General features: G+C 57.9%; 1 protein-coding gene across 1 annotated transcript; it reads left to right on the top strand.

Moving 5' to 3' along the window:
• The first annotated feature begins 546 nt into the window (after positions 1-546).
• Positions 547-19365, top strand: CLIP3 (CAP-Gly domain containing linker protein 3). The gene is made up of 13 exons (XM_077840594.1): positions 547-682; positions 10038-10177; positions 10914-11007; positions 12183-12344; positions 13199-13317; positions 13851-14087; positions 14251-14386; positions 15396-15524; positions 16401-16535; positions 16712-16835; positions 17354-17418; positions 18144-18216; positions 19311-19365. Exons 1-13 carry the CDS (start codon positions 547-549, stop codon positions 19363-19365), a joined length of 1605 nt encoding a protein of 534 aa, XP_077696720.1.
• Positions 19366-23909: the final 4544 nt, after the last annotated feature.

Raw genomic sequence — 23909 nt, 5'->3', positions numbered from 1 at the left:
AGCCAGGACTCCTGGGTTCTATCCCCAGCTCTGGGGGGGTCCTATGTGTTGTGATTGCTGGGAGACGGTGTGCCTAAGCTCGCCCATAGCTAAATGCCTTCCCGCTTAAGCATGGGGGAGGGACCAGTGAACCCAGGCCCGAGCGGGTACTGGGGAACAACAGATGAAAGAGCAGAGACAGGAGTGGGGCCTAGTGTTTAAAGCAGGGCACTGTAATTTGACCCTGGATTTCAGTTCCCCATTCTGCCTTGCCATGTGACGCTGCAAGGCGGCCCATTCACTGGTCCATGCCTCAGTTTCCCCATCACCTGCCCAGTATTTAGTAATACCAAACTCACTGTGGGGACGTGGGGGTGAGCCTATGGGGCTTAAAATGAATGTGAGCCCATGGGACAGAGGGTGCTGCAGAGATGCCAGGTCTGATCGTATTAGCCCTGCCCAACGACAGTGACTCGACCCTCGGGGGGCGCGGCGGGTTCGGCTGATTGCTCAGGCCTGGACATTTTTTCTCCCCGTTTCCTCCCCAGCCAGGAGTAAGAACCCATCATGACCAAAGACGACTCAGCCGAGCTTCCCTCCGAGGAGGCGCGCCAGCCGCTGGAGTTCCAGAGCCCCATCCTGGAGCGGAGGAAGAAACCCATCGTCCATCCCTCCGCCCCTGCACCCTTGCCCAAGGACTATGGTGAGCTTGCCCCGCCACCTGCCTCAGGACTCGTCAGTGTCTTGCTCTCACCCTCCTTTCCTTCCTCATTCTTGCCCTGCATTAGATTAGGCTTTGGATCCCAGTGACCCCCAGCGCCCAAAACAGCTGCGTGGGGTAATGTTTCCCATTGCTGAGGGGCCTCATCCCCAGAGGTGCTGAGCACCAGCCAGTGAGAGGCAGCATGGCCCACCAGCTGGGGCCACGGGAGAGTTCAGTTCAGTTCCCATCTCTGCCGCTGACCTTCCTCTTTCTGTGTGTGCCTCAATTCCCCCTCCTGCCTGTTGTCTGCTTTGACTGTCCGCTCTCTCGGATGCTGGGGGGGGTGCCTCTTGCTCTGTGTCTGTGCACAGCCCGACACAATGGGGCCCTGCTTTCAGCTGGGATCCCGGGGCGTTGCCATGATGTATGTAAGAAGAGTGGCGGGTGCTTGGAACTTCTGGGGATCAGACCCCAGCATCAAAATCCCTAGCTCTTCTCATTAAGGGGTCTCAGAGCCCCATTTTACAGATGGGGAAACTGCTCCGTGCCTCAGTTTCCCCAAAATGGGGGCAGAGCTAGGATTAGAACCAAGGTTACCCAGGGCCTAATCCAGTGGGGTATTCACTAGGCAACACTGCCTCCCTGCATTGGCCTATGGGTGACAAGGATGTTGTTGCATTCTCCTCCCATGTGGCTCTGTGTCATTCAGCTTTTAACCCCAGGGCCAGGTGCCCTGGAGTCTGAATCCTTCTACTTATCCACCATGCGTCCTCCACTCACCCCACCCCCCCAGCCACAACGGCTCACCGCTGCTTGGACAGGGCCAGCTCTGAGCCAGCAATCTCCATGGCCCAGTCAGGCCCCGGTGTCTCTGCTGAGACTGCCAGCAAGAGGTGACTGTGCCGTCTGAGAAAATGGGCTGAGACCAGCCAAACTCGCTTCATGTAAGCTGCCAACCCACTCGTCAGTGCTAATGGAGTTCAGCCGTAGAAACCGAGGCCTGATCTGAGCAGATTTAGGACCAGTTTGTGTCAGGTGGGAATATGATTCTTCTTCTGTATACAAGCCAGATGGGTTATACTGGTATAGCTCATTCCCCTTCCTATACAGGAATAGTTATCCATGTCTGAGCACCTTTACGCCTGTATAACGGCACCCAGGACTCCTGCTTTAACTAGACTGGGATAGTTGGTAACTTGGGTGGGGAGACAAAATCCCTAGGCTGGATGTGAACCAGAGGTTCCGAAACCCTTCCTTTGACTGCTGGCTCCATGGGCCTGAAATTTACGAACGAATTACCCACCTCCGTCCCTCTCAGGACCAGGACCCGGTGGAGGTGTGCCGGGGACGAATTGGCAGGTGATCGGTTTCTAAACACAGCCCAGTGACTCAGTGTTGCTAGATGCAGACACAGTGCGTCATCGGATGCCATTATTCTGGAAAGTCTCCTCCCTCCCCCACCCCCCCAGCTGCTTTTGCATGAATTTGGCTAGGACCGTGACAAGAGAAGTATAGATTTTTGTATGAGGACTGGGGAGATGAGAGAGGGGCACGTGTCTCACCAGCAGTAGAAAAGGGAGTGTGGGGGGGGGTGACTTTGGATCCTTTATTTATTTTTATTGGCTTATGCTGTGAATATTTTGGCAAATAAGATGAGCTATGAAATCCATGCTAGGAATATGCTTATAGCACGTGCTGGTACAATAAGCTTTGGGGGGATTTTTTTGCAGCGTGGATTGCGTGGGAGACCCCATGGCTCTGTGCAGGTCTCCAGGTGCCTACACCTTGTTGTGATTAATTTAAAAAAACGAAATGAAACAATTTAAAACCAAAGGTGAAAGGAGTGGAAGGCTGATCTTGTTTGCCTGAGACTCAGGAGAGTGAGGGTCTATCCGGGGCTCTGCTACTGATTCCTTGTGTGATCCTGGACAAGTCACTCGATCTTTCCGTGCCTCAGTTTTCCCATGGGTAAAATGGGGAGACTAACCCTGCCTTTGTCTATTTAGATTGTGTGCTCTTTGGGACAGGGACCGTTGCTCACTCTGCGTCTGGGCAGCGCCCAGCACAATGGCGCGCTGGTCTCGGTGGAGCGTTAATAATTTAGCAGTTGTGGTGGGCATCAGATAGACGGCCCCAGAGAGGCAGAGACGTGGTTTGTTTATTTCCAGCGCAAACTGCTCCCCAGCTGAAAGGGGAGAGAGTTCAGTCTCCAGGGCCGTTCAGGCCCTGATTCTTTGCTTGCTGTGAGCTGAGGCCCACAGACTCATTTCACCAAGCAGCCCTTGAATCGTAAATGGCTGCTGGTCACTACCCGCCTGGCTAGGATTGGAACCGGTGACCTGCGCAGCTCCACCCAAATGGTTTCTTATGTAGTTAAGACAGTCATTTGTTTAACAATAATTATTATCCTTTGTTTTTATTTATTTATGTATTAATTATTAGTAATACTGTAATGCCTAGAAGCCCCAGTCATGGCCCAGGAGTCCACTGTGCAAGGTGCTGCCCATTTTGTTGCTATTAGGTGTATTGCGGTAGAACCTAGGAGCCCCAGTCATGGACCAGGACTCCGTTGTGCCAGGTGCTGTATATATATTTTTTGCTATTAGGTGTATTGTGGTAGCACCTAGGTGCCGCACTCATCACCCAGGCCCCCATTTAGCTTACGTGGCAGGGGCTGGGCTTTCCGCTCCGCAGGGCCTGCTCCCTTCCTGCAGTGGCTGCCCTGGGAGAGGGGCGAAGTCGTAGGCAGCTGGGCATTTGTACAGCATTTACCAATGTTAACAATCATCAGCATAACCAGAATTGACAGCCGTGGCCTGGGCTGAGCGATGGATCCTAGAAGGTGTCCTGCCAAACGGAAAGAGCAGCTGATGTTATGTAAATGGACAGTTGGCTCAGCCTAGAAGAACCCAGGAAAGGCAAATGAAAGGCAGGGTGCGATGGGATGTCTGATAGCTCATGGGGCTGGGGAATGGGACCCTTCCCATCTAAGGGGTGCTGGCTCCAATCCAGCCTCGGGGAGGGGACTGGCTGACTCAAGGGGGCAGGGAATGGGACATGGGGCCTGTCCTATCTAGGGGGCACTGGCTCTGATCCAGCCCCAGGATGGGGGGACCGGCTGGCTCTGGGAGTGGGGAATGCGACAGAGGCTTCTCCTCTTGGGGTCTCCAATTCCAATCCAGGACCTGGAGGAGGGGCTGGCAGGCTCAGGGGATGGGGAATAAGATATGGGACCTCTCCCCTCTAGGGGGTGTGGGCTTTGATCTGGCCTCAGATTGGGAAGACTGGCTGGAATATGGTGGGGACTGGGATATGGGATCTCTCTCTAGGGGGCACGGTCGTTGATCTGGCCTCAGGGCAGGGGGACTGGTTGGCACAGGGGCAGAGGCCGCGGAGGGAGGGGGCGGATAGCAGACAATGCGGCTGCCTGGTTTGCAGAGAGATGCCATCAATCTGGCACCTTTCACCCGTGTGAAATTGACTCAAAAGCCTCCCCGTCACACAAGCCAGCTCTTGTGCTGCTCACAAGCTGTGTTTTATCCCAGTTCTGAAACGCTCTCTCCTTTGTCCAAGGGCCCTGCCCTCAGGAAATCTATAGCTCAGCCCCAGAGTCAATCAGACGATTGAAACAATTGAAACAATGTTTATTCCTCCGCAAATCAATCTGAGCAACCGAAGTGCGGTACAGTTTATGAGGCCAGCTTCTGTTTTTATTAGATCTGTGGTGGTAGTGTCTGGAGCCCCCGGATCAGGGCCTCTTTGTGTTGGGTGCTGCCCAGACACACCGTGGCCGAGATCGGGACCCTGTTGCGCCGGGCGCTGCCCAGACTCAGCAAGAGATGGTCCCTGCCCAAAGAGCTTCCCGTCTAAACAGGCAAGGCAAACCAAGGCAGGATTATGCTCCCCCCAGTACAGCTGTGGAAACTGAGGCCCAGAGAAGGCAGGGTCAAGTTTTCAAGCCACACTTGTAGCCATATTTTCCAAAGAGCTGGGGTCAGCCCTGAAACACGGAGCAGGTGTTTCAAGCGAGATGAGCGCTCGACATGCTGAATATTTATTTGTGAGGGTCATTCATAGAAGATCAGGGTTGGAAGGGACCTCAGGTGGTCATCTAGTCCAACCCCCTGCTCAAAGCAGGACCAAGCCCCAGTTTTTGCCCAAGATCCCTAAATGGCCCCCTCAAGGATTGAACTCACAACCCTGGGTTTAGCAGGCCAATGCTCAAACCACGGAGCTATCCCTCCCCCCCAATATTGCTTCTATCTAGTGCATGAAAGGGAGGTGAGCTCTTAAAATTTGCTTCTCTCCTACCCCACTTGTATAAGGCAGAGTGGGGAATTGAACCTAGAAGTCCCAGCCCACTGCCTTAACTATGAGGCCGTGGACAGGATGAGGGGCTTGTGGATGAGCTCAGGGAGATGATGCCATGCTTAGGGGGCTGCCAGGAAAGGGTGTATTTGCTGGCAGGCGTAAGGGATGATTCTCCAGTGGCCTAAAATTCATGGGACCTATTTTTATGTCTTTATTTTCAGTCTTTGCTAAAGCAGCTTCGGGTTTTGGGTTATAAACTCGGGCTTGAGCCTGTTGGACTCGGCGGGAACTCACACGTTGATTTCAACAGCAAGTGACTCGGTGCCCCTTTCGCTCGCCTCCCGTGTCCCCGCCCGGCGGCCCCGGCGCACCCTGCTTCTGCACGGCGCGTCCGAGAGGCCGCGTTCTCATCTGCGCACCTGTGGTGTCGAGATGCGGCCCCCCCCCCTGCCCCTCAGGCGTGGCCGTCCGGCTACTTCTGCTGGCGCGGCTCTCTGCACGGATGAATCGGAGCCCGGGGAGCTGCCGTGCCGTGAGGCTCGCGAGCGACAGTCACGCTGGCCTGGTTTGCCGTTGGGGTGTGCAGATCAAGCAGCAGTTTCATAAGCTGCCGTTGCTGGGGGAGGGAAGATCCAGGCTTTGTGTTTCCCCTGCAGGCTGAGACAAGCTCTTGTGTGAGTGCCCGCTGCCTGGGATATTCAGCCCGAGGCTGCCTGCAGAGCGGATAAATGTGGCTGCAACCCATATGTGTCAACGGCACAGAGCTGTCGGCTCGCTAGAATGTTAATCCAGGCCTTGGTTAATTCAAAGGACCCTATGAGTCAGGACTGAGTCAGTGCCCCAGGGTGGTACTGGGGCGGGGGGATCGGTCCAGCAAAAAGTGTGGGTGGAGAAGCCTTTTGGAGATACTCTTCCCTCTCAATGAGTCCTGGTCCCCCTGCTTTGCTACAGGGAGCAGGGTGGGTGACTCAGTAGAGGGCGCTCTGCCTTTGCATTCAGTGGTGACCCCGGTGCCCCAGTGTGGGGCTAGGGGGCGCTGTGCTGCAAGGCTTCAGTAGGGGGGCGCTCTCCCCTTGCAGTCGGGGCTGACCCCAAGGCCGTGCGAGGAGGCGTTGTACTGCAGAGCGTCCGTAGGGGGGCGCTCTCCCCTTGCAGTCAGGGCTGACCCCAAGGCCGTGCGAGGGGGCGCTGTGCTGCAAGGCTTCAGTAGGGGGGCACTCTCCCCTTGCAGTCGGGGCTGACCCCAAGGCCGTGCGAGGAGGCGTTGTACTGCAGAGCGTCCGTAGGGGGGCGCTCTCCCCTTGCAGTCAGGGCTGACCCCAAGGCCAAGCTTAGGAGGCGTTGTACTGCAGAGCGTCCGTAGGGGGGCGCTCTCCCCTTGCAGTCAGGGCTGACCCCAAGTCCGTGCGAGGGGGCGCTGTGCTGCAAGGCTTCAGTAGGGGGGCGCTCTCCCCTTGCAGTCGGAGCTGACCCCAAGGCCGTGCGAGGGGGCGCTGTACTGCAGAGCGTCCGTAGGGGGGCGCTCTCCCCTTGCAGTCAGGGCTGACCCCAAGTCCGTGCGAGGGGGCGCTGTGCTGCAAGGCTTCAGTAGGGGGGCGCTCTCCCCTTGCAGTCAGGGCTGACCCCAAGGCCAAGCTTAGGAGGCGTTGTACTGCAGAGCGTCCGTAGGGGGGCGCTCTCCCCTTGCAGTCGGGGCTGACCCCAAGGCCGTGCGAGGAGGCGTTGTACTGCAGAGCGTCCGTAGGGGGGCGCTCTCCCCTTGCAGTCAGGGCTGACCCCAAGGCCGTGCGAGGAGGCGTTGTACTGCAGAGCGTCCGTAGGGGGGCGCTCTCCCCTTGCAGTCAGGGCTGACCCCAAGGCCGTGCGAGGAGGCGTTGTACTGCAGAGCGTCCGTATGGGGGCGCTCTCCCCTTGCAGTCAGGGCTGACCCCAAGGCCGTGCGAGGGGGCGCTGTGCTGCAAGGCTTCAGTAGGGGGGCGCTCTCCCCTTGCAGTCAGGGCTGACCCCAAGGCCGTGCGAGGAGGCGTTGTACTGCAGAGCGTCCGTAGGGGGGCGCTCTCCCCTTGCAGTCAGGGCTGACCCCAAGGCCAAGCTTAGGAGGCGTTGTACTGCAGAGCGTCCGTAGGGGGGCGCTCTCCCCTTGCAGTCAGGGCTGACCCCAAGGCCGTGCGAGGAGGCGTTGTACTGCAGAGCGTCCGTAGGGGGGCGCTCTCCCCTTGCAGTCAGGGCTGACCCCAATGCGTCACTAGGGGGGCGCTGTGCTTCTTGACTTGGCGTCTTTCAGATCAAATGCAAAACTGAAACCCTAAACCCTTCCGGTGGTTCTGCGACGCTCTTTGCAATATAGCGGCGTCAGCCCATTTAGCCAAGGCACTGGGGTTAACTGCAGCCTACTTCCTTCCAGTCCCCCCATGCCGTTCCAATTATATGTAGGGTTTCCCTTTACTTTCTACCTAAAGGGATGCACCGTGTTGCCGTTGAACGCTGCTGCGCCCCACCCCAGAGGAGGCTGCATGGTAGCACTGGTGAGCGATCCCTGCACAAATATGAAAGGAGGGTGGTTTATATGGCTATGGCGGAAGTCACCGGGTGGCGCGGTGACAGCCGTATCAGTTCTTTCTCTTAGCCTGGGAGCAGAGTTGGGCTCTTTTCGTGCTGCCCTTTCTCTCTGGAGGAACTGTTGCAAGCAGCGGGAGAACTGAGCCGTTGCCTCAGTCTCCCTGAGTCGAGTGGAGGCTTTGGGCAGAGCTGCTCCCTGGGAATCAGCCATTGGTGTTTGGCCGGACAGGGGTCAGACGGGAGAGGGGGGGAAAAGAGGTGCTGCTCTTCCAAGCCCCGCCCACTAAATAAGCCCCGCCCACGCACGTGTCTCCGCCCACAGCGGGCCGTGCAGACAGTCGTAAAGGGGGTTGGTTTGCCCCTGGGCTCTGCTGGACTCCTGGGCTCAGTGTGACAGAGAAGTAGAGTGACCAGACGTCCCGATTTTATAGGGACAGTCCCGGTATTTGGGGCTTTTTTTGATATGGGCTCCTATTACCCCCCCCACACCCCCCGTCCCGATTTTTCACACTTGCTGTCTGGTCACCCTACAGAGAAGGCAATTTCCTGCAATCGCCAACCTGGCCCAACCTGATTGAATTAAGCATCGGTATCCTAGGGCTTGTCTACATTTGCAACGCTGCCGCGGTGCGGCCATTCAGCTGCGCAATTCGTGCCAGTGGGAGGGGTTCTCCTGTCGCTGTGGTTAATCCGTTTCCTCGAGAGGCGAGGCTGGCATTTCTCTGTTGGCGTCGCGGGCCACTTACATCGGCAGGAGACACATTTCAGCGGAGACCCATGCGCCGCTAAGGCATTGCGTTGTAGGGTAGACCAGGCCCGAGGCAACAGCTCACCCGCGCCCCGAGGAGACACCCGTGGTCGGCCGATCAGCTGTTACAGGGGGGACGAGATCAGACACCCAAACTGGACCGGCGAGTGACTCTCAGATTCACGGCAGGGCTGGTTCTGAGCGAGAGCCATTGTGAATTTGTGGCCACAAAAAAACCAAACCCCCGCTGGGTGGGATTAGAAGGACTGATGATGGGCCAGGGCCTGTTCGATCCTCGGTGTCTGCCCAATCCTTGCCCTCTGCCAGGCCACTGGAAGAGCAGCGGGCGTTGCAGGGTCTCTGCCGCAGTCACAGCTCTTGGGGCCAGTGATGTAGCCTCACTTGAGCAGCGCGTCTCTGGACCGGCCAGCTCCAGCGCGGAGTCGATTAACAGCCCAGGGCTGTTCTGCCCCGGGTGGGAGGGGCTCGGCTGGTGGGAGCCGGAGCGCGGAGGCGACAGGGTCGTTGGTGTTTGTCTGACGGGGTGACGCTGATAGGGCTTTAATGGTGGCCAGACAACTTTGTTGGGACGTTCAGCATCCGGGTTACGTCTCGGGTCTGTGCGTTGCCTTGTGCGCTCGACTCTACGAGCAGCTTCCCGGCGTATCTCAGGAGGAGCAATCCGGTTGAGGCAGGCAGATTTGCTGGGAACCGGGCTGCCTGGACGTATCCCGCTGAGACGCACAACTGCACCCAAGAGAGGCGATGGCTGGGGAACTAGGAATCTAGAGCGGGTGCCCCTGCTGGCCCCCAGAGGGGGAATATAGGCGCAGTTGCCCTGAATTGTAACCGGTGACTCCTCCCTGATTGCGGAGGAGAAACAAAAACTCTTGTGGCCGCTGCCAAACCCCACCCAGCATATTGGGCATCCCCGTGACCTGCCCTGGCTTGGCTGGACATGAAATCGTTAACGCTAGGGAGGTGGTGGAATCTCCTTCCTTAGAAGTTTTTAAGGTCAGGCTTGACAAAGCCCTGGCTGGGATGATTTAATTGGGGATGGGTCCTGCTTTTGAGCAGGGGGTTGGACTAGATGACCTCCTGCGGTCCCTTCCAACCCTGATATTCTATGAACGCAGCGGACGTTTAAACGGGCTCACACCTTCCTGAGATGAGGGGAGCGGCTCACACCTCTCCGAGCAATTACTTCAGACTCTCTGCATGGGGACCTGTTTTCTGGGCAGCCAGAAGAGCTAGTTGGTTTGTAAATGAAAGCTGAGCTTCTGGAGAGCTGGAGAGTTGGTTCAGAGAGGGGCAGGTCTGGCATGCGGGCACATACTGGTTATCACTGAGTCCTGGTGGACGGGGGCCTGCGTGCTGTTTGCAACCACCTCTGTCCAGGGGCTGGTGTAAATGAAACAAGCTGGGCTCAGAAAACACCCTGACTCTTCATCGCTCCTGGCTCTGCACTGGCCTGCTGGGTGGCCTTGTGCACATCCCTTCCCCGCTCTGTGCCTCAGTTTCCCCTCCCACTTCTGTCTGTTTAGGCAAGAACTAACTGGTGTCTGTGCAGTGCCCAGCACAAGGGGGCCCTGGTCTGTGTTGGGACCTCTAGGTGGTACTGTCATACAAGCTCGGTATGGCGTGGTCTCGATTTTGGATGGGGATAGATTCCCCTACTGTAGTGCACCTAATAAAGGGATAGATTTCCCTTTTTAAAGACCTTCCTTCTCTTTCCAGCTTTCACTTTCTTTGACCCGAATGACCCGGCTTGCCAAGAAATCCTCTACGACCCCAAGACCACGGTCCCAGAGCTGTTTGCCATCATCCGGCAGTGGGTCCCCCAGGTGCAACACAAGATTGATGTCATAGGCAGCGAGGTGAGTGAGGGGAGCCGACGCGCCTTGCACAGTGCCTGGTGCTCGCGAGAGGTGCCGGGTTGCCCGCCCTGGGGACATGGGACGCGCCGCGGGGGGCTGCAGCTGGGTGGAACCGGCACGTCCTGGTCAGAGAAGGGTCTGATTCCACTGCGGGGGTCTGAGATCGGCGCTGCAGCGGGTTGGAAAACAGCCCACAGGAAATTCCGAGGTAGAGCTGGGCGGGGGTTGGGAGTCAGGACTCCTGGGTTCTGTTCCCAGCTCTGGGAGGGGAGGGGGGTTGAGCGGGTTAGAGCAGAGGGGGGCTGGGAGTCAGGACTCCTGGGTTCTATCTTCAGCACTGCTACTAAGTCGCTTTGAGACCCGAGGCAAGTCCCTTCCCCACTTTGTGCCTCAGTGTCCCCCTTCTGCCAAAGGGGCAGTGCCTGCCTTCGGGATCCCCAGGGCAGAGGTGCACCGTGTGGCTGCTGTTAGAAACCTCCCATCAGGCCCTGAGACGCGCTCGTCTCTTGCACCCCCCAAGCCCCCATCACCAGGCACCTTCCCACTCTAGGCTGGGTGCTGCTGACCTGGAAATTAACTTGAGACGCAGCAGGATGGCTGCGGGGGAACAAGGCTTGATCAGCTCTGGCCAACCCCACTCCCCTGCTCTCTCTTTCCCCTCCCCTTCTTCTCCTCCCCCCACCCTCTCTCCCCTCTTTCCCCCTCCCCCTGCCCTCCTCCCCTCTTCCCCCCCCAGATCCTGAAGCGCGGTTGCCATGTGAACGACCGGGATGGCTTGACCGACATGACGCTGCTTCATTACGCCTGCAAAGCCGGCGCGCACGGTGTTGGTGAGCTGGGGTCGGGGGAGGCCTGCAGGCTGGGGTGGGAGGGGGAGGCTCCCTTGGTGGGGGTCGCCCTCTATCTCCGCTGAGGCGCGAATGGCCAAATCCCCCGGTTGGGGGGTGGGGAGCTGCTGTCCTGGAGCAATTGGGACAATCTGGGGGGCTCACACTCCCCCACGCAGACTCTGCCCCTGTGCCGTGGGCCCAACCCGCACTTGAAGGGGCGTGGCAGGCGGCCCCCATCCCCTTGAGGCAGGGCCAGCATCGTGGGACCCATTTCTTCCCCTGTGGAGCAGGATCGGGGCCATTCTTTCTCCTGCACAGAGGTGTGTGTGGGGGCCCCACAGTGCTCACCTCAGCAGCTGGGGTGTCTCTGCTTGGTGGTGGGGGCTGGGCCTGCTGCACTCTCCCCAATCTGCCCCACACAGAGCTCCCTGCTTGCGCAGGGCTGGCCGGACCCCCAGGAGCAGGGCGGCTTGGAGTTAAAAAACCCACTGAGATACCTGGGGCAGCTCCCCATGCTCAGAGCAATGGGCTCAGGCTCTCGGCAGACCCAGGCAGTGTCAGTTACACCCAGAACAGCTCCCCGTGCTCAGAGCGACAGGCTCGGGCTCTCGGCAGACCCAGGCAGTGTCAGCTACACCCAGGACAGCTCCCTGTGCTCAGAGCGATGGGCTCGGGCTCTCGGCAGACCCAGGCAGTGTCAGTTACACCCAGAACAGCTCCCCGTGCTCAGAGCGACGGGCTCGGGCTCTCGGCAGACCCAGGCAGTGTCAGCTACACCCAGGACAGCTCCCTGTGCTCAGAGCGATGGGCTCGGGCTCTCGGCAGACCCAGGCAGTGTCGCTGCGTTAGTTACACCCAGGACAGCTCCCCGTGCTCAGAGCAATGGGCTCAGGCTCTCGGCAGACTCAGGCAGGCATTAGTCACACTCCATTCCTCTATTTCGGGCTTTTCCCCCATTCACCATGGCTGGAGAGCTGCTTCCTTTCCAGTGCAAGCCAAGCTCCTCCTCCTGGGGGTCCCGTGACGCAGGGAGCCGGGGCTCCCAGCCTGGGCCCAGCGCGCCTCTGCCTTCCTCCGGTCTGGAGTGTGCAGTAGCCTCGGGGGGAGGGCGGTTGCAGAGGCTCTTGTGCCCACTCAGGGCTCTGATCCCATCGCCTTTGTCCCCCTCCCCCCAGGTGACCCTGCTGCTGCCGTCCGCCTCTCCAACCAGCTGCTGGCCCTGGGGGTGGACGTGACCCTGCGTAGCCGCTGGACCAACATGAACGCCCTGCACTATGCCGCCTACTTCGACGTGCCTGAGCTCATCCGTCTCCTGCTCAAAGGCTCCAAGCCCAAAGGTGAGCCGGGGCGAGACAGGGAAGACACATGCCAAAGAGGGGGACGCTTCCCCCCCGAGTCCAGCCGGGGGCCCCCCTGAGTGCTACTGCCCAGGGGCTCTGGGGTTGCGTTGCCCTGGCCCAAGTGGCCCAAGCCGTGTTTTGGTAACTGGTGAATGTCAAAATACCTAGGAAGGCAAAGGTGACCTCAGTGGTTAGAGAGGGAGAGGGGCTGGGAGTCAGGACTCCTGGGTTCTATCCCCGGTTCTGGGAGGGGAGGGGAGTCTCATGGTTAGAGCAGCGGAGGGGGCTGGGAGTCAGGACTCCTGGGTTCTATCCCCAGCTGTGGGAGGGGAGTGGGGTCTAGTGGTTAGAGTGGGAGTGGGGGAGGGCTAACAGTCAGGACTTCTGGGTTCTATCCCCAGCTCTGGGAGGGGAGTAGGGTCTAGTGGTTCTGGGGGTGGGGCTGGTAGCCAGGACTCCTAGGTTCTATCCCCAGCTGTGGGAGGGAAGTGGGTTCTAGTGTTTATGCAGGTGGGGCTGGGAGTCAGGACTCCTGGGTTCTATCCCCTGCTCTGGGAGGGGAATGGGGTCTAGTGGATAGAGCGGGTGTGGGGGACGGCTGAAAGTCAGGACTCCTGGGTTCTATCCCCTGCTCTGGGAGGGGAGTGGGGTCTAGTGGTTAGAGCAGGGGGCTGAGAGCCAGGACTCCTGGGTTCTGTTCCCACTTCTACCACTGACTCATTGTGTGACCTTGGACAAATCGCTCCCCATGCCCCTGTTTCCCCTCTAGCCCTCGGCATGGGGGGCGGCAGGTCCCTTCAGGGCAGGGGTTGATGCCTCACCCTGGGCCGCGTCCACGCTTTGCTTTGCAGTGCTCAACTCGACCTGCAGCGACTTCAACCACGGTACGGCGCTGCACATCGCCGCCTCCAATCTGTGCCTGGGGGCTGTGAAGTGTCTGCTGGAGCACGGGGCCAACCCTGCTGTCAGGGTGAGAGCCCAGGCACGGGAACGGGAACTAAACTGCCCAGAGGGGAGGGGATGACCTTATACAGGCAGGAGACCAGCTGGGGCAAGATAGGGGCTGGTGTGGGAGGCAGCTGGCAGCATATAAAAGACACCAGATTGTCAGGATACGGATCAGGGTGGTGGGGAGGGAGAGGGGAGCTGGCATCAAACCAGTGACCTGACTGGCAGGATATGGACTGGGGAGAGGGCAGGGGGAGGTGGCAGCAAAGAGAAGACCTAACTGTGGGGATATGGACTGGGGGGAGGAGCTGCAGGCAAAGAGGGGCCCTGACTCTGAGATATGGACTGGGGGGAGGGGCTGCAGGCAAAGAGGGGCCCTGACTCTGGGATATGGACTGGGGGGAGGGACTGCAGGCAAAGAGGGGCCCTGACTCTGGGATATGACACAGGGGATGGGGGACCGCACACAGACAGCTTCTCGGGCCCTTCCCCCCTCCCCCGGCTGCCCCGTCCCCTCCTCCCGTCCCAGCGTCTCTCCCCCTCTGCCCCCTGCAGAACAGCAAAGGGCAGGTGCCGGCCGACGTGGTGCCCGACCCCATGGACATGACGCTGGACAAGGCCGAGGCCGCCATGGTGGCCAAGGAGCTCAAGCAGCTGCTGCTGGACGCCGTCCCCCTGAGCTGCAACCTGCCCAAGGTCACGCTGCCCAATTACGACAACATCCCCGGCAACCTGATGCTCACCTCCCTGGGCCTCAAGCTGGGGGAGCGCGTCGTGGTGGACGGACAGAAGGTACCGGCCCGTGGGCCCCCTCTGGGAGCTCCCCAAGCGAAGCAGGGGTGGGCTGGGCCGGGGCTGGGTCTGCGCTGACCCCGGTGTGGCGCTAGGGGGCGCTGCGCTGCAGGGAGCGGGGTGGGGGCTCAGGACGGCCGATGATCTGTTTGCATCTCTGTAGCTGGGCACCCTGCGTTTCTGTGGCACGACGGAGTTCGCAAGTGGCCAGTGGATCGGGGTGGAGCTGGACGAGCCAGAGGGCAAGAACGATGGGAGCGTTGGAGGAATACGCTACTTCATTTGCCCTCCAAAGCAAGGTAAATGGGGCCCGGACGCCTGGGTTCTGTTCCCAGCTCTGAGAGGGGAGCGGGGTCTAGAGCAGGGGTGGGCAAAACTTTTTGGCCCGAGGGCCACATCGGGATTCCGAACTTGTATGGAGGGCCGGGCAGGGAAGGCTGTGCCTCCCCAAACAGCCTGCCACCCCCCATCCACCCCCTCCCACTTCACGCCCCCTGACTGCCCCCCTCAAAACCCCGGACCCATCCAATCCCCCCTGCTCCTTGTCCCCTGACCGCCCCCTCCCAGGACCGCCCGCCCCAACTGCTCCCTCCGGGACCCCACCCCCTATCCAACCCTCCCTGTCCCCTGACTGCCCCACCCCCTATCCACACCCCTGCCCCCCTGACTGCCCCCTCTGTTCCCCGTCCCCTGACCGCCCCCCCCCCGGGACCCTACTCCCTATCCAGCCCCCTCTGTTTCCCGTCCCCTGACTGCCCCGCCCCCCAGAACATCCGCCTCATCCAACCCCCCTGCTCCCTGTCCCCTGACTGCCCCCCGGGACCCCCTGCCCCTTATCCAACCCCCCCCCCCACTCCCCGCCCCCTTACCGTGCCGCTCAGAGCACCAGGACTGGGAGCTGTAAGTAGTACACCGTAGGTAGTGCATTCCTACGGGGAGCAATTTAATACACTACACCTGCAGCTCTCGCAGCCCCGCCGCCCACCCCAGAGCGCTGGCGGCCCGGCGAGGGAGGGCGGACAGCAGGGGAGGAGCTGGGGACGACCCTCCCCGGACAGGAGCTCAAGGGCCAGGCAGGATGGTCCCACAGGCCGGATGTGGGACAGTAGGGGGCGCTGTGCTGCAGGGAGCAGGCCATAGTTTGCCCACCTCTGGCCCAGAGGCTAGCGGGTGGGCCTGGGAGCCCGGACGCCTGGGTTCTGCTCCTCTCTCTGGAAGGGAATGTGGCTTAGTGGATCCTGGGCTGTACAGTTTAGCATTTTCTGAGTCCCCCATTGACTGTTGTTGTTTTTTTCTCCATCTTCTCAGGGGTTTTCGCCTCTGTGTCTAAAATCACCAAAGCCACAGACCAGATGCCGTCATCGGTGACGTCCACCCCAAAAACCCCCCGCATGGACTTCTCCCGCATGACCGGGAAGGGCCGGAAGGACAAGAAAGGTAGCGGGGCACTTCTAGTGGCTGAAGCAGCAGGAGCTGGGAGCCAGGACTCCTGGGTTCTGCTCCCAGCTCTGGGAGGGGAAGTGGTTAGAGCAGGAGGGCTGGGCGGCAGGACTCTTGGGTTCACTTCTTTGCCCAGCTCTGGGAGAAGTGGGGTTTAGTGGTTAGAGCTGGGGCGGGGACGGTGCTGGGAGACAGGACTCCTGGTTTCCACTCCCAGTTCTGCCACTGATTCTGTGCGTGACCTTGGTTGTATCCCTTTCCTTCCATGTCTCATTCATCCACATCTAGAAAGGTACTTGGCTAATTAACCCTGAAGATCCTTTATCGCTGGGAGTGGGTGGAAAGAGCAGACCCGGCCTTTGGATCTGAAATCTCATCAAGGGGCTTGACATGACGGCCAATTAATCAGGGGCTCTTTGCAAGGAGATAAACCAGGAGCCCCCCCGGCCCTGTCCTCAGATCATGCCTGCCCCTCCATGTCTGGTGGGGGAGATGTCAAAGCCCTGGCAGGCTGGCCGGCTCTGGTGCCGCAAAGAGTGGAAGGGGAAATCTGCATGCTATTTACATATGCAAATTGGAAAGGCCCAGCGTCCCCACAAACCAATCCCACCAGTTCTCCCCACCCATCTCCTGCTGTGGGCTCAACGCCCCCTCTCCTCTGCTCTTCCCCCTGCTCCCTCCAAGTCACTCATTGGAGGAGAGAGGAAAAGTTGAGGGCAGGGAGACGGCAGGATTGGCTTACAGGTGAGCAGGGGGAGGGGTTTCATTCACCGCCCCCCTTCCAGCCCCACTCTGGCACCAGGCTACCCTCTGGGGCCGCTGCTGCTGGAGGTCTGGGCAGCCCTGGGCTGGTCTCACTGCCTTTCCGCTCAGCCCTCAGGAAGAAGTCTCCATCCGTGGGCAGCCTGGACCGAGAAGGGCTGAAGATCGAGATCGGGGACCAGGTGCTGGTGGCGGGGCAGAAGCAGGGCATCATCCGGTTCTACGGCAAGACGGACTTTGCGCCGGGTAAGGCACCGGCCGGCAGGAGGGCAGAGCTGCCGGTTGGTGGGTGGAAAAGTCTATAACAGGGTCTTTTAGCTCTGGAGTGGGAGTCTGGTGCTTGTAGATCCGAGGCTCCGGGGTTTGATCCCGCGGCTCGTGCTGGGAAGTGGACAGCTGACGGCTTCTTATCCCATCGCCAGGTTACTGGTTCGGCATCGAACTCGACAAGCCCACGGGGAAACACGATGGCTCGGTCTTTGGGGTCCGGTATTTCACCTGCCCCCCTAAGCACGGAGTCTTTGCCCCACCTTCCAGAGTCCAGAGGTACGTTTCTCCTGGCTCTCGCTGCGTGTGAGCGTGAGCGATTGCCTTTTGGTGGCTGACCCCACCAAGGGACGTGCTGCTTCTTTCGCTCAAGGGTGGGAACCTACGGCTGTGGCCCTGCAGGTGCTGGGTTCAAATCCTGCCTCCCTGAGGGGGCGTTTGTGAGCACCATTTCCTGCAGCGTTTGACAGCTCTGGTTCTCACTGGCAAGGACGCGACAGCCTCCAAATCATCCTAACGAAGCCCGTTTGAGTGGCAGATATTCTCCCCGTCTGAGGCAAATGTCACAGAAGTGGCTTCTGCCCGGATTATCCACCTCCTGTTTTTAAGAGGCTTTGGGACAGATCTCAGGTCTTGCCTATGCTGGGGGTTCACCCTGATCCCCGTCACTGGTATGCGAGCAGCCTTCCTGGACTATCACCGGGGGTTGGAATCTGGGCAACTCCCTGGCGTCGGCCCGGTCCTGGCTCCTCCACACCTCCGTGAACAAGCCTCTCTTCTCTGCCCCTCCCTTTCAGGATCGGTGGCCCCAAAGACTCCCAGGGAGATAGCAGTTCGGTGAAGAAGGTGCACCAAGTCACTAGTAGGTATACTCTGGATCCTCTGCCTTTCCCTTGCCCCCAGCGACGGGAGGGACCAGGGGCCAAGCCCACCCCACCTGTGACTCCACTGGCCTTGCACCGGGGGTGACTTAGCTAGTGAGGCCACGGGGACATCCAGTCTTCCCCAGCAATTCCATCTGTGCCGAAGGCATGGCCCCATGGAATCTCTCTTCAGTGCTTATGTGACCCCCCGCCGGCACTGTCCTCTCTGAGCATCTCACCATCGTTAGGGTGTTTTTAGCCTCACATCACCCCTGGGAGGCAGGAATATTTATCCCCCTTGCTCAGAATGGGAAACTGAGGCACAGAGGGGCAAAGTGACTTGCTCAAGGTCACGCAGGGAGTCTGTGGCTTAGCAGGTCGTGCTCCAACCCCTGCTCCACGCTCCCCTCATTCTGCCAGCGCCGTTCCCCCAACACACACTGCCCTCGATGCAGCAGCAGCCCTCCCTTGCCTCAGCCCGCCACTCCCTCCCTCCTCCCTGTTTAGAGCCGTAATCCCCGTCATCTCTGCGATCCTTTGCAGCCACCATGCAGGGAATTGAATCCGGGCCTCCCACATCCCAGGCGAACACACTAACCACTAGGCCTGTGCACCCTCCTGGGTTTGTTGCACGGTGATTCCACCTGGGTTTGTTAGAGGGCGTCGGTGGCCCCCGGGTACAGTGACTCCCTTTAAAGCGAGGGCGTTGTCCCTTCTCTCGCAGTGTCACAGCCAAAGCGCAACTTCACAGCAGTCAGGACCCCAAAAGACATCACGTCAGAAAACTCCATCTCTAGGTAAGGCGGGGGAGGAGCTGTGGGGAGGGAGGGGGCCATAGCTGGACTGCTGTGGCCCTGCGCTGTGGCTACTCTCTGTCCACCAGGGCCCATAGGGGGCTGACTGGGGATGTGGCCAAAGCAGCCTGCTGTTTCTATTCTCTGCTCCCCAGGATCCATAGGGGGGAGGATCAGGAACGCGGCAGGAGTGCACTGTGCTGTGGCTATTCTCTGCCCACCAGGCCCCACGAGGAGCAAACAGGAAATGAGAGCAGTGTCAGAGCTAACTGACTGCTAGAGCAGCCTTGAGGCTGCTCTGACTTGTAATGCTGGCCGGGCAGGCCCCTGCATAGGAAGCATATGGGGAGGACAGAGCTGGCTTAAAGCCATTGTAAACCACCTTCCCTGTCTCAAGTGAGAATGACAGCACCAGACCCCTGGCACGTCTGCACCAGCTCTTGCAGGGGATGATTGATAGAGTCATAGTGGTTAAGGCCAGAAGGGACCATTAGACCCTCTAATCTGACCCCTTCAGTTTCACCCGATACCTCTGTATCAAGCCCGAAGACTTGAGCTAGACTTTGGCGTTTCAGTCCTCAGGAGGCTAACCTGTTGTGAGCCCCCCTCAGATCTAGCTGGGGGGAAATACCCATTCCCTGGCTGCCTACCTAGCTGTTGTTATTTATTATGGGAATTACGGTAGCGCCTAGAAACCCCAGTCACAGACAAGGACCCCTTTGTGCTAGGGCTGTACGTTTTTATTGCAATTAAGTGTATTACGGTAGCACCCCCCCAGTCATGGAGCAAGACCCCATTGTACTAGGTGTTGTATATTTTTATTGCTCTTAGGTGTATTATGGTAGTGCCTAGGAGCCCCAGTCACAATGGTGTGAGGTGCTGTACAGTTTTGTTCCTATCAGGTTTGGACCAGGATCCTGTGGCGCCAGGCGCTGTACATTTCTATTGCGATCAGGTGCTGTACAAACACCGAACAAAAAGTCAGTCCCTGCCCCTAGAAGCTGACACGCTGCCTTCTCATTTCCTCTCCCCCTGCTGGTGGGGTCCCTGCTGCGAGCTGCCCGGTGAGCGCTCCCCCCGTCTCTCGTCTCTTTCAGATTACTCTTCTGCTGCTGGTTCCCCTGGATGCTGCGTGCAGAGATGCAGTCCTAAGGCCTCGGCGCGCGCCTCTCCCGTCCTCTGCTCTGTCCTCTGTTCTCCAACTAACCGAAAGACTGCTCTCCCCGTTGGGCTCTCATCTCCCCCACCCTAGTCGCAGTTCTAGTGAACCCCAGTGCCTTGGTACCATTGAACGTCGCCCCCCGTAGTCTGCGAGAAAGGCTGCACTAACCCCCCCAAACACCACGCGTATGCACCTCCCACCCCGGGTAGATGTGACATGGGCTTGGAAGCTCCCCTCTTTGATTTCTCCCCTGACCCCCCTCCGGAGCACAGTGGCATGAACACAAAACCTCTTTGGTACGGATTTCCCTCTGCGGTTTGATTGCTCTGAGCCTGACGCTCGGGGTAAGGCCGATCCAGCATCCCCTGAACCTGGCCCTTTGAGTTGCTCCCCAACGAAACTTAATCTAACCTGGCCTCTCTCTACATCTCTGTAGCTGTGTGGACAGTGTCAGTTTATAACACTCCAAGCGTGGAAGTAATGCTCCTCCCCAGCTTAAGCTGCCTTTTTCTCTGGGAATCATGTAATGCTCACCTTCCAGGATTAGATTGCTCAATTCCTTCCAGGGAGGAGATCTGGCTTATAGAAACCGGTCTCTTGTTGGACCTTAAAGAGCAGTGAGATTTGGGGGGAATCTTCCTCTCTGGAAGCAGTGCGGGCCCCCTTCTGAGAAAGCCCCTGTCCCCCAGGCATTCACTCTGGGGCGCACTGTGCAGTTACCATGGGGGGAAATCAGTGCTTGAGTGTATTTCTAAGTGAGATCAGCGCTTACTAAGATTGCTAAGCATTCCCCCTGAGACACAACCGCTCCAAGGACCATCTGATGTTGGCTTCAAAGGTTGGAGCAGCTTGTACCCGATACGTTCAGGGCGAATCTGAGGGGTTGGGGTCTCTTAACACGGCGGGGTGCCTGGTGCTCCCCTGTCCCTCTTTCACTCTCATCGATTCGTTCCCCTTGGCGTAATCGCTCTTTATTTACAAGCAGAGCCGCCGGGCTTTTTTCCTTTTGAGCTGTTTAGGAAAAAAAAAAATTTTAAAGAAAACGACCCTTAATAACTATCTTAAAAGAAAAATTAGCCATGGAGGGCATGTTGATGTTCTCCACCGAGCCGAAGGTCTGTCTAAACACGACCGTCGTCCTGTTTAACTCTCCCTGTTAAAGCAGTCCAGTCCCAGTCCAGTTAAAGCAGTACTGTGGATTTATACTGGTATCAAGGTGCTTATATCAGTCTAGTGGAGAGGAAAGGGAATAAGCTATACTAGCTACAAGTAAACCTACACGGGGGTTATATCAGTGTAATGGTATCAGTAAAAAAACCACACCTCTAGCCCGCATGGTTGTACCAGCACAAAATCCGTGCATGGAACCAGTGTAAGGGAATGAGCTGCCCGGTTCTCTCCTGTGATAACCTCAGCCTGGACAAATAGCCAGCTTTGATCCAGTATAACCATGCGGTTTATAAAGGTGCCTCAGACTGCAACAGCTTATTCCCCTTCCCATGTGGGAATAGCTATCCTGGTATCAGCACACTGAGCCGGGTAAAGCTGCGTCCACACTAGAGGGGAGTTGTACCACGTCAGCTGGTCCGGTCTAGTGCAAGGGGTACAGCGTCTGGGGGCAGGGCAGGTCTTGGGAACGCTGGGAAGTCGGAGGTATTTGGGACGTTGCCAGCAGCCTCCGGGTGGCTGGTTTTGGGAACAGCGTAGAGCTCCCTGTCTGAGTGCCGGGGCTCGGCTCTGGGCAGCAAACGGTACCGCGGCCTGCTCTCGCTGGGGGAGAGCTACAGATAGTTGGGTGGGGGCTGCCCAAAACAGGGTGTGGGTCATTGCTAGCAACCAGGAACAGCTGCATAAAATCTATCCCTCCATCCATCGCACTCTGTCCTCGGATCCATCCATCTTGTCCCGCCACCCATCCTTCCTTATCCCTCCCTCCTCAGCTCTATCCATCCATCTTCTCCCTCCATCTCTCCATCCTTCTCCCTCTATCCTTGGATCTATCCATCCATTCTTACCCTTTCTTCCATCGTCCACTGCTGCTGCCATGTCCCCTAATGTCACAAAGTAGGAAAGCTGGAGAAAAACGACTGGTCAACCTGCTTTCTCTGGGGTGTCCTGTTAGTAAGCAGAGGCAGCCTGGTCCAGTGGTTAGAGGTGGGGAAGCCAGGACTCCTGGTTTCTATTCCTGACATTGGGAAGGACAAGGGAAAAGGAAGTCCAGACACCTGTTCTATTCCTGACATTAGGAAAGGTGCGCTGGGCAAAGGAATAGAAAGCCAGGACTCCTGGGTTCTGTTCTAGGCATTGAGAAGGAGGGTGGCTAAGTGTTTAGAGGCGGGAGACTACTGGGTTTTCTTCCTAGCTCTGCCACTGACACTATGGGCAAGTCTCTGTGCCTCTGTGTGCCTCGGTTTCCCCCATCGACAAAATGGGGATGAGGATATTGACCCACCTCACTGAGGGATCATGGAGCTTGCATAACGAGAAGGCTTTGAGCCCCTCAGAGTGGCAGCCCCTCCTGGAAACACAGAGCAGTACCAGTCAGTGAAAAAAGGACCTGGGCCCAGTGTACTTTAAAACACCTCCAAATGGAACAGCAGCTTGTGCACCAGGCTAGAATTCTAACCACATCTCCAAATCCTCCAGCCTTCCTCCATGTCTTTCTGTTGCATTTTGTGAGAGCTGGGAAAAGCCAGGACTCCTGGGTTCTATCCTGACACTGGGAAAGGAGCCTTGGGAATAGGAAGCCAGGGCTGGCCCCTAAAGCTGCCCCCGACATGCATCTCCATCCCTGTCAGCTGTTATGAGTACTAAACACACACATAGCCTCATCCCCTTTGCTTCCTCTCTAGCCCAATAAAAAGACTCCCGCTTTCTCATTTTCTTTTTACTAGCAATAAAAAACCTGCAATTGCTCAGCTTTGTCCTGGTCACGAGGGGGTATCCTGGGCCTTCCCCTATTTCATCCGGACCTAGAGTCACCCCGGCTGGGCCTGCATTCCTGATGCTAACCATCATCGGGGACCGCTGTCAAAATGCTAACCTGGCCCTAGTCCGGCTCTGACTCCTTTGCAGTGGTCCCCGCCATGGCCTCAGTGTTTGTATAATAGAAATCACGTCGGATGGAGTTTCTTTAACACTATTTTTAAAATTTGTAACCCATTCTCCTTGTAAATGGTTTAGCGAGTGGCTTGTTACTCCCGCTGATGATCTCGCTGTTAACTCTGCATGCCTTGTCCCTTTCCCCTTCCATCCAGGATCTCTGGAAAACTCAGCATGAGAAGAAATCAGTATGCCTATTGCTTATCTGTCATTAATAAAGAGTGTTTCTATGTGCATTGTGTAAACGGCCTCTGGCTTCCACTCCTCTCAGTGCTGTTCTGTCCCATCCCCCTGCCTCCCCCCGATTCCCAGCTCCTCTTTGGAAGTACTGTAATAATATGAGGGGAGGGAAGGTGGCATCTCAGGTCAGCCGGGCATTTAAAATGAAAGCCTCTGCAGTGTCTAAGTTTAGAATCCCCCTTTTCCCCTGCAATTGTGAGGGCAAGAAAATTAACTTAAAAAAATAATAATTTGAGATTCTCAGCGGAGGCTTTAAGATGCCACCTTCTCTCTCTTTCTGGAGTATGAACTTAATCTCTCTTTCGACCCTCTCCAGCCCTGCCTCTGAGCTCTCTGGCGGCTCAGCCGTCCTTCCCAACAGAGCATCTTTAGAAGTGAAGCCCTAGGCTCAGCTCGCCCTTGGAACGATGCAGCTGATCAACCCCAACGTTTCGGGGATCGTTCTAGGCGCCAGTGAGCAGAACTCCATTGATTTGGTGGCGCGGGGGGGAATGGAGGGGACAACTATTGGAGTTGAATGCAGCCACATCTTCAAGCCCCTCTGCTGCTGGCTGCAGATGGCAGCTATTATGCATTCCAGCATAACAAGCCCCCATCTCGGCTCTGCCTATCCTCCCAGTAGAGCTGACGTCCTGAATGACTTATCACTCAGACAGAAAGAAGAGGGATAATGGGGAGGGGTTGAGAATGCACACACAGCCCTTGCCATGGGGAAGAAGAGGGTGCACACAGAGCTGCTGGCATAGAGGGAGAATGGGAGACCCTGGTATGGGAGGAGGAGGGAATGGGGGGCACACAGAACCTCTGGCTGGGGGGATATTCGGCGACAGGGGATGGATCACTTGATGATGACCTGTTCTGTTCACTCCCTCCGGGGCACCTGGCACTGGCCACTGTCGGGAGACAGGACACTGGGCTAGATGGGCCCTTGGTCTGACGCACTCTGGCCGTTCTTATGACCCTGTTATGGGGGGAATTGGAAATGGGGGACACAAGCCCCTGGCGTGAATGGGGAGAACAGGAGACAATGTTATGGAGGGCAGCCCTGGGGAGGATTGGGGGGCACACAGAGGCCCCGGGATGGTGGGGGGGAGGAGAATGGGGGGCACATAGAGCCCCAGAGATGGGGGGGAAGAATGTGGGACATGCGGAGCCCCTGGTGTGATGCAGGGGGTGTAGGTCGCAGGGAGTC

This window comes from Eretmochelys imbricata, chromosome 23 (assembly GCF_965152235.1).
Source record: "Eretmochelys imbricata isolate rEreImb1 chromosome 23, rEreImb1.hap1, whole genome shotgun sequence".
Classification (NCBI taxonomy): domain Eukaryota; kingdom Metazoa; phylum Chordata; order Testudines; family Cheloniidae; genus Eretmochelys; species Eretmochelys imbricata.
The sequence above is the reverse complement of the archived record's forward strand: the minus strand, read 5'-3'. Positions and strand labels throughout refer to the sequence as shown.